At 34.8% G+C, this 24953-nt stretch overlaps 1 protein-coding gene across 4 annotated transcripts in view; it reads left to right on the top strand.

Annotated features, from left to right (window-relative positions):
- The window catches only part of mcamb (melanoma cell adhesion molecule b), a 70988-nt gene extending 52373 nt beyond the window's left edge, over positions 1 to 18615 (top strand). The window contains exons 2-16 of one of the 4 annotated variants that reach the window (XM_021481353.2): positions 560 to 678; positions 3420 to 3669; positions 3761 to 3831; positions 3908 to 3992; positions 4072 to 4251; positions 4482 to 4609; positions 5172 to 5310; positions 5420 to 5532; positions 7402 to 7543; positions 7859 to 7986; positions 9408 to 9564; positions 10443 to 10487; positions 11408 to 11446; positions 14399 to 14525; positions 16875 to 17334. In XM_021481353.2, coding sequence (XP_021337028.1) covers positions 560 to 678; positions 3420 to 3669; positions 3761 to 3831; positions 3908 to 3992; positions 4072 to 4251; positions 4482 to 4609; positions 5172 to 5310; positions 5420 to 5532; positions 7402 to 7543; positions 7859 to 7986; positions 9408 to 9564; positions 10443 to 10487; positions 11408 to 11446; positions 14399 to 14525; positions 16875 to 16989 — 1838 coding nt within the window. In that variant the 3' untranslated portion in view covers positions 16990 to 17334. 4 annotated transcript variants of the gene reach the window in all.
- Positions 18616 to 24953: the final 6338 nt, after the last annotated feature.

Genomic DNA, 24953 nt, shown 5'->3' with positions numbered 1-24953 from the left:
TCTTGAGGCGTGACATGAGGGAATGCTACTCATGAATCTGGACATGGGTGGGCTCTGTGAATTCCTCTCATAATATCTTCTCTCTCAAGTGCTCTGCTCCTACTAGATGGAGAATTTGACATGGAAACATGGGGGTGAGGTCTAATCTGAAGTGGTCTTCCCCATGCCTTGTTTCCTGTTAAATCACTGACCTGTTGAGTCACTGCATTCCAAAATTAGGGTCTTGGGGTCTTGCATAGGAATCAAAGAAATATTAATTTGGCAAATGGGAAGGTATTTGAATGTTTTTAACTGAATGTTTACTGTTCCAAAATGTGTAATAATTTTCTTAAAATAAAAAATATTGTGTTCAATAATAAGGGGGGGGGGGGGGGGGGGGGTAAAACTTACCTATTACAGTAATGGGAAAAACAGTTATTGTTGTATATTGATTTGCACATGTTCAGTAGCTGCAGATGTAGCCCTTCTTTCATTGCATTTTCATTTGCATTGTTTGATGGACACTTCACATAAAACATTAGGCTTACTGACAAACTGATGTATGTTGATGTGTTTTCAGCATGGGCTTTGGTGGATGTGAGAATGGAAGACGTGGTGGAGGTAACTTTGAAAGGCCAGGCAAAGATCAGCTGTACTTACACTCTGACGGAAGAAGCCAAGATGATAATCTGGTTTACGGTGAGAAAAAGACATGTTCATAATCTACACTGTTTAATATTTTAAATACACATAAGTGTATGTAAAAAGTAATTCTAAGTGTATATTTTTTTTCATTCACAATAAAATATGTTGTATTTAAAATAAAAAAAATTAATTGATATTATTTATTGCAATTGCAATCATTCAGTTCAATTTCCTCAATAAAATATAATCTACCATTTTAAATTATATATATTTTTGGTTATACCTGAGTATAGCTGAATAATAAGAGTTGAATGCATGGAAATGGCCTCAAACATCATTTTTTTTGTCATTTTCATGTAAATCCTGTGAGTGTACTGTAAATCCCTGGTTGGAAAACAGGCCTTTCAGAAACAAACACAGACTGTTACGTTGCACATGGGATCATTAATTATTACGCACTCAACATTTGCATGTACTCTAGGTCATGTTCTACGTCAGCAACCTAGTCATAACTTTTTTGCAGCCAAAGCACAGACTTTTAGTTTATTTTCACATTTATTCTAGCAAATATGAAAAATATATGTGACTTTTATTTTGAAAACCAGAGATGCAGGTAGACAAGCTAGGAGCAGTGTTGCTAAGTAATGTCCCCTAATGTACAGTTCTCCATTATCCATTTGATTACAGATGCAGGATATACGAATTATACATTTATTCAGAGAAGGGAGGAGAAATGAGAAATGTGCATGTATGTCTGTAATGAGGCAACAAACACATTTTATTAATCATCATCTGTTTATGCAGAGGTTGATCTTCATTCCTGTCTCTGTATGTTAAAGCTTTAAAATACAACTCTAAACACATCTCTGTCAGTCCCTTTTGTCCAATATAATTATAAGTAGGCCCTATTTGAATTGCTGTTTCTTCTTCTTCTTCTTCTTCTTCTTCTCTAAAATATTTTTAACTTCCTGCTCCGAAAAAGTGGCTTGGTTTTACCATTTCCAGGCGTTGTATTTTAACAAACTCCTCCTAGGGATTTTATCCGATCAACACCAAAATTGGGTTTTGTCATCTAAAGGCCTTGGCGATATTAAATTGCGAAGATCTAGAGTTTTTGCAGAGGGGCGTGTCCTTGGCGGCCTTGCAAACTTTGACGATTCACCACGAAACAGGAAGTTGTTTTAACTCAGGCATGCATTGCCCGACCTGCCTCAAAAATCACACGCTTGATAAGAGTCCTTACCTGAACACGTTTATATGCTAATATACAGGTTACAGTTATAGCGCCACCTGCTGACAACAGGAAATGTTACATGTTTTACACTGTAACAAACTCCTCCCACAAATTTTATCATATCAGCACCAATTTTGGTTGGTGTTGTCTGAAAGCTCTGGCAATGATATATTGTGAAGATCTAAAGTTTTTGCCGAGGGGCGTGTCTGTGGCGGCATGACAAACCTCTGTGTTTCGCCATGAAACAGGAAGTACTTATAACTCAACCACACAATGTCTGACCTGCCTAAAACTTCACATGTTGGAAAAAATTCTTCTCCTGAAGACAACTACATGCCAATATTGAGTCTGTTATAGTGCCACCTGCTGACAGAAGGAAGTTTGGGTTATAACTCAACCACACAATGTCTGACCTTCCTGAAACTTCACATGGTTGATAAGATTCCTCTCCTAAAGACATCTACAGGCCAATATAGAGTCACAGTCATAGCGCTACCTGCTGACAGAAGGAAGTTTGGCATAAATCTGTGATTTTTTCAATTTTTTATATATATATTGGTTTAAATTATTATTATCTGTCATCCTGAGGCCACCGAGTGGCGGTGAGCCTGGGTGCGAAGTGCCTATTATCACTGCTTGCAGCTTTAATTAGTCAATATTTCATGTTATTTTGGAGTATTTCACGCTGTGTTTGTGTGTGTGTTTGTAAGTGAGAGAGTTGTGAGAGCACCAGGATGGAGCTCATTAATATTTACTAATTAATATTCAATAAGGACCTTCTGATTGTAGGGGTAATTCCTCCATTTATACAAGGTTATTATACCATCATAATCTTATACCAGTGTTTTATTAACATCTATATAAAACTGTTTATCTACATACCTACCATGTAAATATCAGAGAACAGTTTAATTTATTGAAACAATGCATCCAATGACACCTTTAAAAAACAATTCACCGACATGGACTATGCCACACTTTGAGCTAGCCTTTATTGTAAATATATAATGATAGTAAGAGAACAGTGGGATGAAGGGGAAGGGAATTAAGAGGATAAACAGTGAACAGATACCTAATTGGTTGATCGGGTGTTCTATGATGATGCCCAGAGACTCAGAGTGGGGGTATCATCTCTCTCTGTAATATTTTTAAGTGGTTGGACCCCCCGATTTAACGTAGGATTAAAGAGAGGGTTATAGGGTTGTGAATGGGAAGCAAGTAAATAGAGGGAGGGATGGTGGGTTCGAAAGAACGAGAAGAGCAGTGCTAGAGGTGCTAGCGGTCTGCTTTAAACAAGTTTTATGAATTAGGTGATTGGTTAAGGAGACAAAGTGAGGTGTGGTTTCGCCGCCTTTGTTAGCAAGTTAACTCTATAACAAAATATTTTTTGTTTTTTTTCAATGTTATGAATTTTAACACAATCACACTTCTGCTATTATCAATCAAACCTTTTTGCTTCTTCTTTAAAATTTGAAATCTATAATAATCTATAATAAGAAATAATCAAAAAATGTGTTTGAAATATGTTGAAATCTGAATTATTATTTTTTACTTTTGACAGAAATTACCAGGCAAGGACCAAAACAGGAAAAGATTTTACTACTCTGAAAATCAAACCGAGATTATCGATCAGAACCATGAATATGCAGAGCGGATCAAAGTCAGTCACTCTTATGACACAGAGGAAGAGCGTGGTAGTGTTGTTCTGATCCTCGACGATGTGCAACTGACTGATGAGAGAGAGTTCATCTGCATGGTGCACAGTGTGTTGAATGATGTTGGTGAAGGACGCACTCATCTCAAAATCTACAGTAAGACAAAAAGGACTTGTCCCACCTAATTTAGAAGAGCTGCTTGACCACTTGTGACCTTTTCCTAACTCTAAACGTCTCCGTCCTTTAGATTCACCATCTCTACCTGTGATTGAACGTGAACACACAGGGATTTCTGTTAGTGAGACAGAACCGTCAAAGGTAAAGCTTAACAAAATCATTTGTTTTTGTACTTATGATTAACTTTGTGTAAAAAAATGTTATCTTTAATACCCAGGTTGCACAATGTAAAGTGGATGATGGCTATCCCAGACCCAACATTACATGGTACAAGGGCAGCTTCCCTCTCGATCCTTCAGATGGTGGTAAAATACAGAACCATTTTTTAACATTCTCTTTGTTTTAAAAATGACAAAAACTAAACATCTGCATCCCCTTTAGAGGTCAAGATCTTGGAGTCAGTGACGGTCAAACCAAGTGGCCTGTTCAGGGTAGAGAGTGAACTGCATATCAAAGTCAAGAAGGAAGATGAAGGTGCTCATTTCTACTGTGAAGTCAAGTACTTAATGCTTGGTAAAGCAAGAATGACAGAGTCCAGTCGATTCAACGTCACAGTTCATTGTGAGTCAGATTGCTTTCAGCCTGCTTCTAATTTAAATAGGCAGTTCACAATAAAACTAAATATAGTCATTACTGTTCTCATTTCATTGATAAACTTTCTTTCTTGTCTGGATTTCTGACAGACTTTTTCATTTTTGAGGTTACAGTGCTCTGTACTGCCATCTGTTGGATCTACAAAGCACAACATTTATTGCAGAGTCTTAACATTTTTTATAATTTCATTGTTTCAGACCCTACAACAAATATAAAGCTCTCCATAAATCCACCTGATAAGCTTATAAAAGAAGGTGACACTCTGGAGTTACAATGTGAGGGAAATGGAAACCCTCAACCCATTTTTAGTTTCAGACATGGCGAGGTAAGACATACTATAAACCAACCAAGCTCCAATTATTGCCTGATATGTTAATTATGTCTGCTTTTACTACATGGCTGTCGAATGCTGAATTCTGTTTAGAGTGCATTTAGTTTTAGAGAACCAGAGTTCATATTTTTTATCATATATATAATGTTTGAAATAATGTAAAATGTACCATTAACACAAAAACAACCCATTATTATCTTGGAATTTGAAATGATTATTTTATTAACATTATTTAAAGGAATGCTGAAGCTAGCATTGTGTGTGAATCCAAATTCTGAATAATTATTGCAAAAGTTGCTTAGCGATATTAGTAACAACATATATTTAGATATCATTAACCATAAAAAAACAGGATTTTGATGATATTCTGGAAATATGGCATTAAGTGTTGTCATTATATCTACCAATATGTTAGTTTATCTATCATTAGTCTATTTTCTCAAATGAACAAATAAACAGAATGTCAGTAGTTTTGAAATCTCTGAAACATGAAAATGTTCACCTGCACTTTTGTTGCACATTACAGTTGATTGTTTTTCTCACTTGTTCCTTCCAGAGGGATTTAATAAACGAAGACAATGGAATACTACATCTGAAAAACGTTAAGCGCTCAGACAGCGGGGAATATGTGTGCGAGTCGTTAGACTTAGACACAGGCATGAATTATGAGGACTCCCTCAATATCAAAGTACATTGTAAGAACTTATTTACTTACATGGTTTCTGAGTTATGGCAGGCATTAATGAGATAAGACTGACCTTTCTTTTCATTACGACCAATGGCTTTTTTGTTTTTATTTTATAGATCTGGATAATATTATGGTGACACCAGACGAGACAGATCCAGACCAGGGGCATGATATCACCTTGACTTGCAACGCATTGTCTTCTTTACCCACACACACAGCATGGTATAAGGTACAACAATATGATAGTGTCAAACTAATGAACACCATGCCAGCCTGTATCTAAGGTTAAGATTTCATGATTATGCTGGACATGGGTAATTCTTCAACTACGGGCACTTTTATGTCCTTTGATCATATATCCATATATATAATTTCGTTCAAAACCATCTTTCTTTGTCAAACTAACAATAAACCCACTTTAAAAAGATTTACTTCCTTTCTATTAAATATTTTTTCATATTATTCAATCTCCTTTAGGTGTCAAAATCACTGTTTTCACTTTGTCACACACCCAGAGTTGAAATGAAAATATGAAAATAATATTTTAAAATGTTATTCATCTGGTAACTGTTAATGTATCTTAATGAAGCACTGGTGAAATAATTTAAATATTTTACAGTTTTTAATATGAGACTATTATCAATATTATTTTTTAAACAAAATACAGCGTTCACACAGTTTCCGTGTCACACAACACTGTAATGTCGCTTTAAAAAGTTTTTGTGAAAGATTATTTAGGTGGTTTTTATGAAAATGAATAGTGCCATCTGAGAACATTTTTATCAACAACACTTGAAGTAAAATCAAGGTAAATAATGTTTGATAAAGAAATACATTTATTCTAGGTCATTTCCAAACAGGTTGTACCCTTAAAGATGTTTTGAAAAACCAAACAAAATTAAGGTAAATAAGAGTGTTTTGTATGCATGAAAGGCTAGTATCAATTCAAAGCTAATTGGTGAAGCTATTTTTTATTTTAGCACAATAAACTGTTGAAATGTCATTTCCATCACCACACACAATTTTTTTAAAAATATTTAAAAAGTTCTCATCACACATTTAAAGTGTATTCACAATGTATGAGTTCATGCTCTATTTAATATACAAATTCAGTTTATTTATTTTCTAATAAGCTCTTAACCAAATTAATATTAAATTTTAGCGTGTGAAAGGTGTACAATTCAGCTAACAACTTATTTATTTCATTGACAAATGTATAATTATTATATATATTGTGGAAAGATTGGTTAAACTAGATACAAAAATGATCTTAGACAATGTTTGACTGCCATCATTTATTTAATTTTGAAATAAAAGCTGTATATTGAGATGTGGTGAAATTGACATTTGTTCAGTTCACGATGGAAAAAAGGGTTCTCTTCTTATCTAAGTTTGTTCTCTTGTATATCGAGACAAAAACGGGACAAATTGTTTAAACTTATACGGCTATGTTACATTTATTTTGAACAAGTTTTTTTACTCAACTTCACAAGGCTAAAAGTGCACGTAGTTGAAGAATGGCCCATATACACTACTGGTCAACAATTAGAATCAACAAGGCTGCATTAATTTAATCAGAAAAACAGTAATGCTGTGAAATGTTATTTCACTTACAAATACATTTTTTCTATATTGTGAGATTAAATTCATAAATTTGAGCAGTCAGTTTGATACGATCCTTTAGAAATCATTGTAATTTTATTCATTTCTAATATCATTAATATCATTGATAAACACAGCTGTTACGTATTTTTGTGGAAAGTATTATGTTTTTTTAAGATTATTTGAGGAATAGAACATATAATAGAAAAGCATTTTTTGGAAATAACAATCATTTGAAACATACATTTATTTTCTATCACGTTTATTTTAATGCATTCTTTCTCAATAAAAGTATTCAAATATATTCTTGGCCCAAGGTCTTTAGACTCAGTTCAGATTAGCTTTAAATAGTAAAACCAAAAAATACACCAAGACTATGTTTATGTGATCTAAAATTAATACTATCCAACATTAATACAGTTAAATTGCTATATACAATGCTCCTGAAAAACACAAGTATGTAAATAGACTTATTTGATGGTGTGTTTTAATGCAGGATGGCAAGCTGCTGGTCGAGAGGCATGTTTTGGAGTTACACAACGCCTCCTATGAAACCACGGGGAAGTATATGTGTGAAGTGATGGTCCTTTCCCTGCCAGAGTTAAAAAAACAAAAGTCAGTGCAAGTAAACGTGCGAGGTGGGTCACTACAACTGATTGTGTAATGTTTATTGCTTATGTTATTGCTTATGCTTGACCAAGAACACCTACATTTACATGACATCTAAAAGATCTGCTGCTGTTGTCCTGGTTGAGAGGCATGTTTTCAGGTAGCTCAGCAAACTTTTATGGGTCTTGTAGAATTCATGACTTGGTGTGTTAATGCTGTTTCAGCAGCTGTCATAGAACCTACAAGCCTATGCTGTGTTGTTATAACATTTTGGCTCATTGGTGAACAAGTAAATAAAATAAAATATGTGCTTTTATGGCTAGTAACATTTGAACCTGCTTTAGGAAAGCCTGAGATTAAAGAAGGAATAAAAGTGAACCAGATGAATAAGGTGAACCACCCTGTAAACCTGACCTGCTATGCACAAGGCTACCCAATCCCCAACATCACCTGGACCCTCTTTGACCAACAGGTATACATCCTGAGTGATTAAATTTTCAATAATCTTTTTCTGGTGACTCATTAGAATTTAAGGGCAGATTAGAGATGAGATTACTGGGCTTTTAATATGCATGTTGATTAAGGACCAAGCAAGTAAAAAGCTTGTTTTAAATCACTGATTAAGAGACCAATCACACTGAATGTGTTTTTTTGTGTTGAGAAGAGCCTTTTTTGAATTGTTTACTAACCGCGCGAGTGTTTTGCACACTGCTTATGCTTCCTGAGCACCTCATGTTTTAACCACCTGCTGAACCTCACATTTTTGCGCACTGTGCGCTCACAGTTGAAAAAAAAAAGTCAACTTTGAGTGGAAAAAGCATTTTACGTCTGTTGTGTCAGTTTCATTTTCCAATAAAATGAAAGCAGAGGCTGGGTTTCCGATGAGGTGACTTCACTGTTTGTGTTTTCAAGACAACTACTGAGACTTTTGAAGCACATAAAATTTCTTGCGTGTAAAAGCGTATAAGAATTGTGAGCAAAAAAGGCAGTGTGGTGTGCCTTGCGTTTTTGGAACGTAAAAGCGGGTTTGGTGTAATATGCACCTTAAACTACCTCTCTAGTCACATGATTTCAATTAATGTAGAGCTAGATCAGTCTCAGAAATAATACATTTATGAAATAGAGTTCATGCATCCACAGCATGATACACATTTACAAAATCCAATTTGTTAATTCAAAAAACAATTCATAAATACAAGACACAATTTGTGAATTCACAAGTAAAATGAATTGGATTTATGAATTGTGTTTCAAATTTACTAATTGTGGCAGTTCATTCCCCTGTGGCGACCCCAGATTAATAAAGGGACTAAACAGAAAAGAAAATTAATGAATTTATGAATTGAATTTCTGTATTTATGAATTGTCTTTTAAATTCACAAATTGGATTTGTGTATTTAAGAATTGTGTTTTGAACTTTGGAATTGGATTTTGTAAATGTGAATTGTGCTGTGGATGTATGAATTATATTTTGTAAATGTATTAATTTTGAGACTGATCTGGCTCCATAAATTAGGGCTGTGCTATTTTATTGAAATCACAGAAATATGGCAAATGTCCATATCAAGATATACACAACTACAGTCAAACAAGTAGAGTATGCCTGAACAAATAGGCATATATAAAATGCAAAACAATATATAAATCAACTATTGGGCAATTATGAAACCTTGTAAACCGCAGATGTAACTCTCACATATCTTTAAATTAAACTGAGCTCTTCGTTTTTGCTTTGCCAGTTGGTTTGTAAAAGGGGATTGTATACATGTTTGAGCACATCTTCTTTCACGTTTACACTGTTATTCTGACCAGCAGGCATTTTGCTGAATTTCAATTATTAGAATGTCACTGTTGAGTGTCTATTATAATATTATGATTTCTTCATGTCTTCAGACTGGCCAGATCGTCCCTGTACTAAAAATAGTGAACCAAATGATGGACAATAGTGTTCACAGCTTGATTTCTGTGAAAGCCACCTCTGATCTCATTGCCAACTGCAGCGCCACCAATGAGCTGGGCACAGATGATGCTTCTCAAAGCATTAAAGCATGTAAGTGTTTGTTTTCAGACTGGATGAATTCCTCTACTTGAAATGTATAATTGGTCTATGAATAATATTATGCATCACTAGGGGCAACAATTCTGAAACATATTTGTGTACAGATATAGGGTTAGAGTGTGTGCGTGTTAAAATTCATGCCAATGTTAAGATGTATTAAAATTATCTTCAATGCAGAAAAGTGCTTATAGCGCCATGCACATTTTTGTGTGTGTGTCTGGTCAAATCAGAGAATTTTGATATGCGAGCAATGTTAGCAACTATAATTCTCAAGTCTGGTCATTAAGTTGTATATGCCAGAGTTTAATTAATGGATAATTGTAAGGTCAACAACCCTAAACCCTTTTATTCTGCCAATTTTCAAGATCATTTATTACACATTTTTAAAAAGTGTGTTTACAAAGTTTGTATACAAAACAAAAAGTGAGTATGTTTTTTGTGTGTATATTTTCATTTTTTAATCTATGCATAATTTGTATGCATATTTGCTAAATAATCTCAGATAAAAAAAGGATAGTTTCTATGCAACATTTCATTAATACGGCCCCTGATTTATCTTTGTACCATTTTAGCAATGCTTTATAAAAAGTTTTAACATTAACACATTCACTATCAGGCATTTTAAAACAATATTTATATTTCTGTGATAGCAAAGTAAACATTTGATAAAATTTATATAATTGACATTTTTCGTTTGTCATTTTTAATAATACAATTCAAGTTTAAAACTGTTAGGAGTACATATAATGTAGCACCAAGAATTTATACGTTTTAGTATATAAATAAACATCAATTCTGTAAATATATCAATATGTTCAATGTCAATTTCATTATGCTATACTAATTCCATAACATGTTTTCTTTTGTAGTTGTACGTGTGACAACGATTTCACCCACATCCACTACCACTGAAGGTACGTATCTGTAACTTTTACTCAAAAATACTTTTAATTTCACGCTTCCTTTGACTTTAGTGAACAGAAAATGCTCAGAAAACACACGCTTGAGATTTGATGACGGAAATCAGTATTTGTGCCGTATAAACAGTGTGCGATCTGAGAGGGCAGCTAATGAAGCAGCTGAATTGTATTTATTCCAGAGGTGCAGTCAAAAGCAGTGTGTGTTTGAGCACAGAGCAGTTTAACTGTAATAGAAGAAAGCAGCTAATGGTGAAAAGGCTTTCATGTGGTCACTGGATTTTCATTAGGACAAAGGCAGGTTTCACATCAGGCCTATGACTTCATGGGTCCAGAGCGCTTGGCATCAGGGCAAATGAGGCAAAGTATCCACTCTTATTTAGGGATATCGGCTGACCTCTCTGTTTCATATTATGCTGGCCCTCAGAGCTTTTAAGTCATGTACTGTTTATGTCTGTAGCCAGGAATAAACATAGTTAAAGTTATAAAATAGATTTAGAATATGTTATTGTATTTTAAAATACAGTAGGAGTTGAACAGTATAACACTTCAAATTATTTTTACATTATTTGGAATATACTTAATTGTATATGATTTTTTTTTTACTTATTTAAGGATGGTAAAGTAAATGGTTGGTGTATATTATTTGTACACAGTCACTTAACAAATTTTCCTCCAAATCTCATTTTTAAAAACCTGTCTTTCAAAAGCTGCATGGACCACCAGCTGTCCTGCCAGTTCCTGAGATCCATTGACACTAAATTTAAAACAGCCTAATTTCAAAAGACACTGAAATGTACAGGGTGTACCACTAACTTCCTCCCAGTGTCCTTTAGAAAATAGTGTGAACAAACAATCTTCAGAATGAACATAAATACTTTGTGTCTGTGGTGTAACTCAAACTTTTGTTGTCTTAGCAACAGAAATTACGGTGCAACCAAAATCTCCACAGAAAGGTTTGTATAGCATCTGTGATAACATCCAGACCAAAATATCTCTACTTGCCTACTCGACTGCCAGCTTCACTCACAAAAACACCTTTCTACAGGCTGGAAAGCCCTTTATTTTCTACCCAACTCTTTGCTTTAACTCACTGGTCTAAACTATCATCAGCAATAGAGATACAGGATTGACTGAAGAGAAAAGGGAAAACGTGATCAGCAATTGGCTGTTTTTTTTCTCTCTCTTTCTGTTAGGGAGGCACCGATATGAATTTTTTGACCATTATCGATAACCGATAACTCTTAAGATTTAGAGGCCGATGACCGATATATTAGCCGATAAATATAAATATTTCAAAATGTTACATTTTTATAGAGTAAATTGTTTTATTTCATTCAACTGATTTTTATTTAATTTTTTTTTATTCAACTGATTTTATTTTAAAAACTTCATAAAAGTTTGAACTGATCTAATGAAGTGAATAGCCTGCTCAAAGCAAAAAACCTATAATTGCAAAAGTGCAAGGTGATTATATAGACCTATATTCACGAATTTACATAAATTAGCATGCCAAAACAAATTATTTCCTTTTTTTTCGCATAGCAAATTAACCTTGACTGCTGCATAAAAATAATTGGATAAATAACAAAATGGGATTTAATTAACAAGTAAAATAAATACATTTTAAGTAAAATGTATTTGAAAATGAAAGAACTGAAGTACTGAAAACAGCTCAAATGTTCTTGAATAAAGTGTGTTACAGTAATGTGCATATGTACAAATATGTAATGTTCGAAAAAGCATTTTGAGAGAACATTTTGACAGTTCAGACTCAGAGCCATCATACAAGGGATAAGCTAAATACAGAAGGTGTGTTTTACTTTAGAAAATGCAGAATAAATTTGTTCCATTTGGCGTTTTAGATTCTTTTGAACACATGGGTGCAGCTTGTCAATCAATCAACGCTTCTATGTTCATTCTTGCTAAGTTTGTCAATAAGCAATGTGAGGGAAAACTCATAGTGCACTGGACAAGTCTGAACAAGTTCAGTCCATGCGTGCATGAGCCCAGCAGGCGCATCATGTCTTAAGACGTTAATATTAGGTTAGATTTAGGTCATGACGTCGGGTGACCAAAAGTCAATGTCTAGTCAGCATCTAAAGACAAGGTAATTTAATGTCCAATAACAATGTCAAAATACATCAATATTTGGTTGATTTTAAGTTGTAATGGAAAGCGACCAAAATCCACTGTCTTATAGATGTCATTGTGGTAACGTCTACACAACTTCAAGGTATAACATGATTAGACAATGATATTGTGTTGATTTTAGGTTGGACATTAGACATTGATGTCTGCTATTTTCAAAAAATAAAAAAATCCTTCACGTTGGGGTACAATGTCAATATGACATCAAGTTGACGTCCTGTGCTCGCAGGGAGGCATGGAGTTCTGTACAACTACGTAATCCATCAGCTTAAAGATATCTGCCAAGTTATATATCGTAATGATAACATTAAAAATAGCATTTATCTGCAGATATTGATATGAGTGCCAATGTGTTGTGCAACCCCGCTTTCTGTAAATACATCAAATCTGCAAATAATTCTAGTTAGAAAAAAAAACATTAGTGAAAATCTTTATCGAAAGCTACAGTAAACATCTGATCTAAATGTGCTATAAATTGAACATTCAAAATATATTTGTGCATGATCCTATACTTGGATTATAGTTGAATTTAAAAATGTCAATGTTTCTGCTGCATAAAATACTGAAAGAAATTCACTGAATTGGTGGTTGAAAGTTTAATTCAAGTATCTAAAACTAGAACCCAACTGTCTTCAGAAAAGTTCAGATGGTATTTTTTATGGAGATTATTCTTGCTGTTCTAGAGCCATTTTAGGAAGAGAGTAATAAGCATTGTTTTCAACTGGTTTACTTTTTTTGTACAGGTTTACGTTAGAAAGAAAAATTTCAGAAAGTTAAAGTCATTATCTATCAGTATCATTATCTTTCAATTAAAAAAAAAAACTATTGGAAGATGCCCAATTTGCTGGTAAAAATGGCAATTGGATCGTCCTTAAAATATCTAAATTAGGCATATCAGTAGTGAACATCTATGTGTGTTTTAGGTGCCATTCACCTCTTCTGCCCTGCTAAGAAAAAGAAATGAATGAATGAAACTTGAATGCTTTGTTCTCTGTATTATCACTTTAAATGAATCACGCATCATCACTGCATTTCCTTGCCTAGCACACTCAGAGCACACTTTACTGACAGCTCTTTTTTAAAAATACATACCGGTCAAAAGTTTGAGGTCAGTAGGATTTTTAAATGGTTTAAAATATCAAGACATCAAGGCTGCATTTATTTCATCAAAAACACAGTATAAATTGTAAAAATTTGAAATGTTCTTGCACTAAAAAATAACTGATCAAAAGTAGTTTATCATTTAATTTGATCATTTATTCTAGTGATTTTAAAGATGCTTCAGCTATTCAGTGGGTGACTTTTTGTCTCCGTTGACTCCATGTAGAAGAACAGCCTCTTCAGATTTACCGCTCTTAATTTCCAGCTTCATTACTCCAGTCTTCAAAGTCACATAATCCTTCAGAAAACACACTAATATTAATTATTGTATTATTATTATTATTATTGGTAAAATTAATAAAATCAATAATGACTGGAGTAATAATTTCATTTGAAACTCCATACAATAAGTCATAAATAAATATTTATTCAATAAGTATTTAATTTTTTTTTACATTTAATAAATGCCACCTTGATGAACATTAATTTTATTAAAATTATTAAATAAGATTAAAAATAAAATAAAAAATGACCCCCAAAAATTTGACCATTATTGTATTTTAGTCAGATACATAGAAAACGTTTCCTCAGTGTATCTGTCTTTCAGGCTTCAGGTGCGAGCTTTTCCCCTATGTGTTTCTCTCCTCGTCCTGCAGGTGGCAGTGGAGTGATCATTGCGGTCATCATCATCTGTCTGCTCCTCATAGCCATAGTGGGAAGCGTGCTCTATTACCTCTACAAGAAGGGAAAGCTGCCCTGTGGACGATCAGGAAAGAAGGACTTGTATGTGAACATTTTTTATTTCTAATATACTAACATCTTTATACTTTAACTGAAATTATACTGGTGACTTAGTGGTTAGCACTGTTGCCACACACCAAGAAGCTCGCTGGTTCGAGTCCCCGCTTGTACCAGTTGGCATTTCTGTGCGGAGTTTGCACGTTCTCCCCGTGTTCGCTTGGGTTTCCTCTGCATGCTGCGGTTTTCCCCACAAGTCCAAAGACATGTGCTATAGGTAAATTGAGTAAGCTAAATTGGCCGTAGTGTATCTGTGTGTATGAGTGTGTATGGGTGTTTCCCAGTACTGGGTTGCAGCTGGAAGAGTATCTGCTGTGTAAAACATATGCTGGATAAGATGGCGGTTTATTCCGCTGTGGTGACACCGCATTAATAAAGAGGCTAAGCCAAAAATAAACGAATAAATAATAACATCTTTATAAATGCTTGGTGATTAGCACTGTTGCCTCACAGCAAGAAGGTTGCTGGTTTGAGTCCCAGCTGTGTCAGTTGGCATTTCTGTGTGGAGTCTGTCATATTAGCAAGGGTTTCCTCCAAAGACATGTGCTATAGGTGAATCGGGAAAACAACAAAATCAGCCGTAGTGTGTGTGTGTGTGTGTGTGTGCGTGAATTCGAGAGTGTATGGGTGCTTTCCAGTATTCGGTTGCAGCTGGAAGGGCATCCGCTGTTATAAACATATGTTGGAATAGTTGGCGGTTCATTGCACTGTGGTGACCCTCTATAAATAAGGAACAAAGCCAAAGGAAAATAAATGAATGAAATTATATCAAGTAAAATACTGCAAGAAAAATGCAATGTATAGGTTTGTTTGACTGTCTGGTGCTACAGAAAGCACACACACTTTAAACAAAACACAGGGTTCATACAGTCATGGAAAACCTGGAAAAGTCATGCAATTTTGACATGGCATTTTCTGGGCCTTGAAAAGTTTTGGAAAAAAGTCATAGAAATTATATTTACATTTAGCAGACATTTTAGTCCAAAGTGACTTAAGCTGCGATCACACTAGAGCTTGTGCTTGCAAAATTGTGTCGTACGGTGCAGTGAAAAGGGCAGGGCTGAACAATATGATTAGACATTAATAAAAGTGAGTGTTTGCTCCATATTTTAAATTTCTTAATGTTAAATTGCCTTCAATTTGTCCATCGCAATCACCTGATGTGATTTCACAGGTAAGAATTTACCAAGCTTGAACTTTCGTATGCAGTGAAAGGTGAAACACGAGCTTGCGTTTCTGGTCTGCCGCATTCGCATGCCTATGAATGGAAGTTTATGGAGCGAAAACTGCAGCGTGATCGTGGCTTCATAATAGAAGTAGTTTTACCGACTATTACTAGTTTAACAAACGATTAAGATGATCTAAAATTAGTTTGATAAATATCTATATATTGGAATGGAGGTTAGTTGTTTTTACTTTTTTTTTCTTGTGCAAAAACATGCTCTCACATTATTAGCACTGTGTAAGCTGCATCTATTTTACATAGATATAAAAATAAATTGAAACTTCTTCTTGTTTAATGATATGCTATAATAAATTTAAATGTTTCTTATGATTTACCATGGATAGACCTTTTTCTTGGCAGCTGCCTGGAGGGCACCATAGCGACCAGTATCTTCTGGTAAAATGTTTAGAACTTCCGTTTACAGCGTTTACAACCGGCGCTCCGAAAATGGGTTTCAATAGCGTTTTGCATGGATTTCGGAGTGTTTCTGTGACACAACTTTGAAAAGTGTGTGTTAAAGCCGTTATAATCTGTCAGATGTGGTTCAAACGCGAGAGAAAAACGTTCTCCTAGTTCACATGTCTGCCGTCAGAAATACAGTGTGTGTGTGTTGAACTACATTTGTTTGGGCTGGTTAAATGTTTGAAAGAAAGACAAAAAGTTAGCTTTAGCGATGACGAGGCTTCATTTGATCAGCACAAGATATTGTCTGACAAAGAGGGGAAAATGCCTCACAGCAGCTGTTTTCCATCCCATTAGATCACATTTTTAAATGATTAGTCCTGGAGGTGGCGCTGATCGACAACAGTATTAGTTCAAAGATGATAAAAGAGAAAAAGTAGATTAAAACTATCGTTTCAAAGCTTTCCAAATGTGATTGTTTACACACATTAGTTGCCGAACGGAAGTTCTTAGTATTCTCCTTGCGCATACACACAAAGCATAATGGGTAATTTTGCGTTTTAAGAAAAAGGTCTATATGTAGACATGAAACATTGAGCCATGAAAATTGACTTGAAAGTTCTGGAAAAGTCTTGGAATTTTTGCAGCAAAAATGTGTATGAACCCTGAAAACATTATCATCTCATCTGTTGCTTTTTTTTCTGCAGCATGAAGCAAAAGGCCAGTAAGGATGATATTGTGATGGAGATGAAGAGCGGTAAATCTGAAGAGGCTGTTCTTCTACAGGGAGTCAACGGAGACAAAAAGTCACCCACTGAATAGGTCAATACTTCTGAACACGTTCACATTATTGGCTCTTCTACAGTCCTCTGAACTCAAATCCAATCCGAAGACCCACGATTTATAAGGCAGACACTCCCTGTGCCATGAAAACCTCGCATTTTCTTTCAAACAATGTCAAAGACTAAAAACTACATGGACATGTTGTCCTCGAGTGCTCCGTCTCAGGGTGAATCCCAATATGAGTGCAGAAAGACCTCAATTTCCCCTCTTCTTGGATTCCCACTCAGTTCCACTCTTGTCTTCCCATGTTTTCTATTAGACTCGCTATAATCTGACTCCATATACAGTTCTGAAAGGTTAATAAAAGGCGCAGATCACCCAAAACTGGATATTTACTTACCATTTACTCACCCTCAAGGTTTATTTCTTCTGTTGAACACAGTTGAAGTTTTGAAGAATGTTGGAAACCAGTAGACATTCATAGTAGGAAAAAAAAATACCATGGAAGTGATGGCTAGTGAGTTCCAATATTATTCATAATATTGTCTTTATAGTATTTTTAATGTTCTGAACTGAAAAAAAATAAACGTGGAGTGTAAATGATGACAAAATATTTATTTTGGGGTGAAAAATCAATGAAAGAATGACTCCGCTCAAGTATTCAAACGTGTAGATATATATATATATATATATATATTATATAAAATATTGTATATATTTAGCTATTTAATATGCCTGAGACATCATTTGAAAGGTTGTGCTTGAATATCTTTATGATAACGCAAGTGCCTTTGTTGAGGGGCATTCAACAAGTGCCGAAGAGTCATAATTTGCTTCATGCTGTCATTGTGTCTGTTCTGAACCTGCTTTCACATCATAGTCCATGCACTGAAGCACCAAGACTGTCTTTACCACTGTAAACCTTCATCAGGATCAGCGCTGAAACTGCCCAGTGATAAAGCTTGAGGGCAATTTCTGTACAAATAAATTAGTCAGGGAAATTCTCTGACACGGCTGACCTTTTTTTCCAAATATGTAAGCAAAATGTTGGGTTCATGTCATGCCTCTGAGTTTTTATTTTGATTAGCTATTTCATATGAGATTTCTCATGTTCACTGTGACAGGAGAGGGAGTTACGTTAATGCCAAAGTCTGAGTTAAAAATGTCCCGGCCTGAGAGAAGCGCAAGCATCCTGTAGAGCTCAGCTTTATTACGTTTTTTTTACTTTCGTGATCTGCTGTCCTCAACTTGCACTGAATGTAAATAATAAACAATTACACGACCAACCTTTTTTCATTTTAGAGGAAATAGTCAAATGCACGTTGAATTATTCAACACATCGAGCAGACGGTAGAATAAAATAATTATTTTTTTATACTTTTTTTTTTTTTTGCCAAAACTCTGTTTATATTATATTATATTTTTCCCAGTTCATATTTTGAAGATGTTAAAGTTGCATTGAGGAAGGTGTCTTAGTCTTGGCAGTATGTACCATGTACTGTAACCAAAGCAGAGCCACAAGCTCTAAACAACAACTCTTTTCACACTGAACCTCTTGTTGCATTTCCTTTGCATTTCTGTTTGGTGTCAGTGGAATTTTTGTTAATGCTTGTTTTTGAATTGTCTTTGAATTTCTATTAAAATTGTGAGTTTACTCAGCCTTAATAATGTCGCTGTTTGGCTTATTTATTATGGTTAATCAAAAAAAACTATGGTGTTTATTTCAGTCTGCGAGGGATATTAGTACAGTGTGTACAATGTCATTAAATATACTGTATATAGCTGCTCACTGCTCTGGGTGTATGCTCACAGTGTGTGTTTATGTGTGCTTTCACTCATTACTCAAATTGTGTGTGTGTGAGCGCACTGGAATTGGTAAAAAACGAGGACCAATTGTAAATATGGGTATGCTTGACAATGCTCACTGCTCTAAAGACTATAATACTACTAATCATAGGCTTTGTCTTCATCTATCTTGAAGGACGATTCCTCCATTGTTTTTTTTTTTTTTTGCTGCAACTTTCAGTAAAACAAAAACTAGCTGAAAATGTGGTTATTGGTGAAAGACCAAATAAAAAAAACTTTGAAATACTAAAAAAATATATACAGGCAAAGCAAAATGAATATCTATGTTTCCTGATGATACACTGAGGTCTTCTGAAGCAAACAAGATGTCTGTGCCAGAAACAGTATCATTTATGACATTATTACATTTAATATTTCACAACCTCAAAAAAGTTCCTGAGAGGGCTCAGTTCAATTCAGTTTTATTTTTACAGTGTTTTTTTTAACAATGTAGAATGTGCCAAAGCAGCTTCAATAGATTTTCATTCAGATTGTGCAACATTCCAGGAAACAGGCAGGAGAGAAGTTCTCTGGACATCAGAGGGGAAATGAGCATCCATCGTGGAGAGGGAGCAGATTCAGGGAGGACACCGGCTAGGTCACTGGGGCCTTTGCAGGATTCAATGTTGCACTTTTGACTCATCGATGACCTCATCAACACTGAAAAAAAGTGTTGCATGTAGAACTGTTGCAAACAAATTATTTGTGTTAAATTTAAACAAATTAAGTTTAATAATGTTCAACTTAATTTGTTTGTTTAAACTCAACACAAATAAATTGTTTACAACCACTTAACGTAAACAAATTTAGTAAATCCAAGAAATCATCACTGAATAATTTTTTCAGTGAACCATTCATGACATTCTGGACCATTTGAACTTTACGCTTTAAATTCAATACATTTATCCTGACTAAGTCATAGTTTGATCCATAGTTAGTAACATGTTTTTCCATACTTTTTATGCTACAATGTTTAGACATAAAAACACACGGGGAACATACAGGAATAAGCAGGAATCAAGCAGAATTCCTACAGGAAACATGCAGGACACCTGCAGGAAAAATACAAGGAACTTGTATGACTGCTGCAGGCAAATTACAGGAAATATGAGGACTCTTACAGAAATACCTACAGGAAATTGTGCAGGAATCCATTAGGGGAACACAAGGGACTCCTGCAGGACTACAATGTGGAACAGCTAGTATTCTTGCAGGAGTCTTACAGGGAATGGTTCAGGAATCCTACAGGGAGCATGCAGGAGTCCTCTTGGAATTCTACATGGAGGCAGCATTTGTCCATTAATGCATCTCGTAAACTTTATTCAGACAGTCTTTTTAGACAGCATCAACATCTAATCATGTACAACAAATTAGAGAACTTTGGTGATAATTAATGGAATTAATAAAAACGTCATGCAAAATAAAAAGGCCTCAAAAGGGAAACATTGCCCAAAAACATACATTTTCAAATGGACACCCAAGCGGTGCTTCCAGACACCATCTTTTTTTAGTAATTGAACGCACAGAATTGGAGAGGGGTCTGGACGCAAACATGGTGCAGTGCAATCTGAGCTGCTTTTTAATGCGCTCACCTAACCCCACCCCTAACCCTACCCCTTGCTCCATTTGAGAGCATTGTGTCTGAATGATGCAATCTCAGCCTGCATCATAAATGCTGCATCCAGATACTATTGGAGGATTGTGGGATTTCTAGGACATTGAAGGATGCATCTATGCTGCCTTAAAAATGCGATAAGTAGGAAGCATCATCTCTGTCTGGGCATATTGATGGAATGTTAAAATGAATGTCCCTATAAAAAAATAACATGTTTAAAATAACCGGCGCATCATTGGTGAAATTGAATTGGTTTGTTAGCGGCAAGGATGAACTGAATAAAGTGAAATGAAGGAATAAAAATAACTTATTTAAAAAAAAATGTAATGAAATAAAAGTATTAATTTTAGTTGCACTCAAGTACAAATACACACAATAATACTCAAGTACACCTCTGTGCTTAATTAACAAACTTCACCAGATATGAATGTGGTCCTCGCTGGTGAGTGCTTTAGTGCTTCTAGGTATAAAATGATTTCATTTGTTGATGAGTGCATTCAGTTAGAGAAGAAAGGTCTAACAGTACATCACAGAGGACAAAGTACACAGATGTGCTTAATCTAGATGTCTTCAATATTTTCTGTGTAACAAGCAAAGATGGAAGATCACGTACAGGCAACATTTTGATGTTGTTAAATCAGCAGTTGAAGTGGACACCTTAAAGGAGTCAAAATGCCATCCTGTTTGATGTGCTGAACTTTTTTTTCAGCAGAATTTTTGGATTTGCTTAAAACTACATGTATGGCAATTTACTGCTGTCAGCTGGCAATTAGAATCTTTGTGGTTTAACTAAACTTTTCTGAAACTTGTGCCTTATTCATTTAGGTGGTATGTTTAGATGTGAAAGCCTCTGAACTGTGGGAATTACAACAGAAGCACGTAGTTAAATATTTCTATAAAAAGACATACTAGACTTTCAGAAATGTGTTTTGGGGAAGTTCTGGTACTTCCATTTCAGTCATTAGCAATAATTGCTGGTGTTTATGTAGTCACTTTCCCACTGAAAAGAACAATCCTGGAGAATGAAGTCATTGAAGAAAAGCAGCCAAGTAGTTAAAGTGATACAAATTAAGTCAATCAGGTTTCAACTAAATATTCTTTAGGTTTTGCAAAGCTTCACTTAATAGTTTTAGTCAGATTTATTGATACAAGTTAAGATGAATACAAATGTTTATTTGATTTAACTATAAAAAAAAATAAAAATAGCAAGAATTTCTTTGTACAGTGTACAAATGTCATAGCAAAATCAAAATTTATGTTTACCAAATCTTTATTTATTGGAAGACCATGGATATTTTATAAAAACTGTGGGAAAAGTGGTGTTGCATTTACAGTCCTGTTTTTGTAATCATATTTTCAGATGTTTTTTTTCTGTAAACTTCTAATGATAATGATATTAAATAATTTTTAAACACAACAGCAATGTTAAAGTTCAAGAGTTGCGAAATCAATATTTGGTGGAATAATCTAATTTTTTATATATTAAAAAAACACTTCTAGATGACTAATTGAAAATTGGGAAAAAAAAATGCTTTTTTTAAACCATTTTATTTAAACCCATACCAAGTAAATCAAGAGAATTTTTTAAATCTCTCCCAATATTGTTCCATAGTTACATGATTATATTAAGAAAACCTGCTATTTTAAAAGAGTAAAAATGTGAATAAATAATTTATAACGTAATAGGGACATGAAATGTGAGTAGGGGACTTGCAGATGTTCTTAAAAAGCAAACCCTTAAAGACGACACGGAGACCATAAGGTTTGTTCTATTGTTTTAATTAACAGTATAGCGCTGTGCATACTTCCAAAGTGATATGAGAATTAGCACAAAAGAAACCCTGAAACACTCAGGCAAGTTATGGCAAAATGAGGAGAGAGCTCCCTCTTGTGGTCTGATTCAAGACATTCCAGAAAACAGACAGAGATTCACCATGATGTCACTGACCAAAGCCAACAGAAGCGACGATGGAAACGTTTTCCAAAGAGTTCGTGAGGGATTTCGTTCACTCTTTACACTAAACAAGGCCTTTTTTCATCTGGGTTGCAGAACAAAATTACGGACATACCTAAACATATATGGCACTGCTCACAGTAATATTCACATCAGTAAACAAAAATAAAATTCTGACATGTACAGGAATGCAAAATGAAACAAAACATTGCCGTTTCCGTGTATTCTATGTATAAGTAACTTTACACACGTTGATTTTAAAGTGACAGTATCATAGCACAAATTAGTACGCTGTGCCAAAATATTTGTACAAACTCACACGCGTCCATCACACAATAGTAGTACAGTAAAACGAACAAAATGATTAAAAAACAAGTGTATAACCTTCTCATCTCTAGACTTCATATGGTGCAGTAAAAAAACAAACAAACAAGAAGCAAAAATCAGTATTAAACCATCATATGCTTCAAGGCAACAGAAACTACAAACCGAGAGTTAACGCTGGTAAATAAACAGCTCGACGTATCGTAAGCTCTCAAGGTTATTCGTGTACCTACAAGACTGAGACGTGGAAGTACCTGCAATCCCGGTGCAGCACTCTCAAGAACACTAGGGGTTAGTAGAGACTAAAACTGGGCCACGCGACAACCATCGTGACTCCTCCAGACTCACTTTAATGGAGTTACAAGTGCATTCACATGTGCTGGTGCAATAAAAGACAACGGCTTGAAATATTAAAGTTCACCTATTTTTTTTTTAAAGTACATAATTTGTTTATGCTCATGCAATTCAAAACTACTATGACTTAAATTTGAGAGAGATTTCCAAAATATATTTTATCCATGTAGGGAATCCATTTATTTTTGGACCCCATTGCCAAACAAAATATTTCCACAGGGAAAATGAATTCAGAAAGACATGAGCGAGTAAAAGATACCATTTACAATTTTAGCGCAAACTACACTACATAAGAGAATGGGTCTCAGTCAATTCCTGGAGGGCTGCAGCTCTGCAGTTTTGCTCTAACCCTGCCTCGATTATTTGTATCAGCTGTGTTTGAAAGGGGTTGGTGCAAAAATGTGCAGAGCTGCGGCCCTCCAGGAATTGACTTTGAGAGGTATAGTATGGTATAGAGGGATAGTTCACCAAACAAATAAATAAAATAAGGATGTTTAATTACTCATCTCCAGGCCATTCAGGGTGTAGGTGACTTTTCCCCACCATTGGTGATTGTTTTAAATACAAGCCAATGACTTATGAAGCAAAATAATTGGTCTACGCAAAAACTCAACATTTACAACATTATAACCTTTAATAATTCTCATTCTCAGAAGTCCTGAGCGCGATCAAAAAGTTTGGAGCACGAGCTTCTTCACTGTGTGGTCAGGATTAGTATTAATTTTGTTTTGCCTGTATAAAATGTATATTTTTGACAATTAAAGGAGGGATAGTTCACTCAAAATGAATATTCTGTATCAATTAATTATTTCAAAGCAGTTTTTCTTTTATTGAAAAAAAAAAAAAAATATATATATATATATATATATATATATATATATATATTTTTTTTTTTTTATTTATTTATTTATTTATTTTTTTGGGAAAGAATGCTGAAAACCTGTGAACATTGACATCCATAGTATTTGTATTTTCTACTATGGAAGTCAATGGTTACTGGTTTTCAGCTTTCTTTAAAATATCTTCTTTTTTAGTTCAATTTAAATGGTCAAAATAGTGAGTAAATTTCATTTTCGGGTGAACTATCCCTTTAAAGTGCTAGCATTTGGTCTCCCTACAACAATTATTTCAGCTTAAATCTTTCATCTTAAAAAGTCGTCATCTACATCTCTGAAGGTAAGTGAATAACTTATTTCATTTTGGGGTGAACTGTCCATCTTTAGGAATCCAACTGGGTAACAACGAGTAATTAAGAGTCACTTTAAAAGAAGTCTAGCGTTATTCCTCACCCTGAGCATGAGAGTCTTGCACTGGCTGTAGTCACTAATGTAGATTCTGTTGTAATGTACGGTATTCCTGAGTACAAAGGGGAGATCAGGAAGCACCTTCTCCCTAACAGCAGGCGGACTATGGGCACTGCGATCATGGCTTGAAGAGGGCTGTCGCTGAAAGACCATTCCAATCGGTGACAGGTAAACACCAAAGCCTCGCAGGACAACGTAAGAACAGAAATAAGGCCTTCTGCGATGAGCCTCGTGATGCATTTTACCATTTCTAACGCATGACAACGCACGTAATTCAAGCAAAAATGCAACGTACCTGGATGAAAACAGTCATCCCATGTTCACGCACACAAACAAACACACACATACACATACACAGAGAAAAATAAATCAGCTGGGCTCACACCTGCGCAAGTTGCTTCTGATTTCAAGTATGCTACATTACCAAATCACACACAACCGATACTGTCACTTTAAAATGGGTTAAACACAGTATTCACAAATGTACATTTAAGGCTTAATTGTTTAGCACTAACAATAATAGCAGCAGTAAAGCACTTCTGTATTAATAACAATAAATCAAATAATAATAACATTAATAATAACAATATATTAAGGTGATCAAATG

The sequence above is a fragment of the Danio rerio genome, chromosome 15, assembly GCF_049306965.1.
Source record: "Danio rerio strain Tuebingen ecotype United States chromosome 15, GRCz12tu, whole genome shotgun sequence".
Classification (NCBI taxonomy): Eukaryota; Metazoa; Chordata; class Actinopteri; order Cypriniformes; family Danionidae; genus Danio; species Danio rerio.
This window is presented reverse-complemented; position numbering and strand designations above follow the sequence as displayed.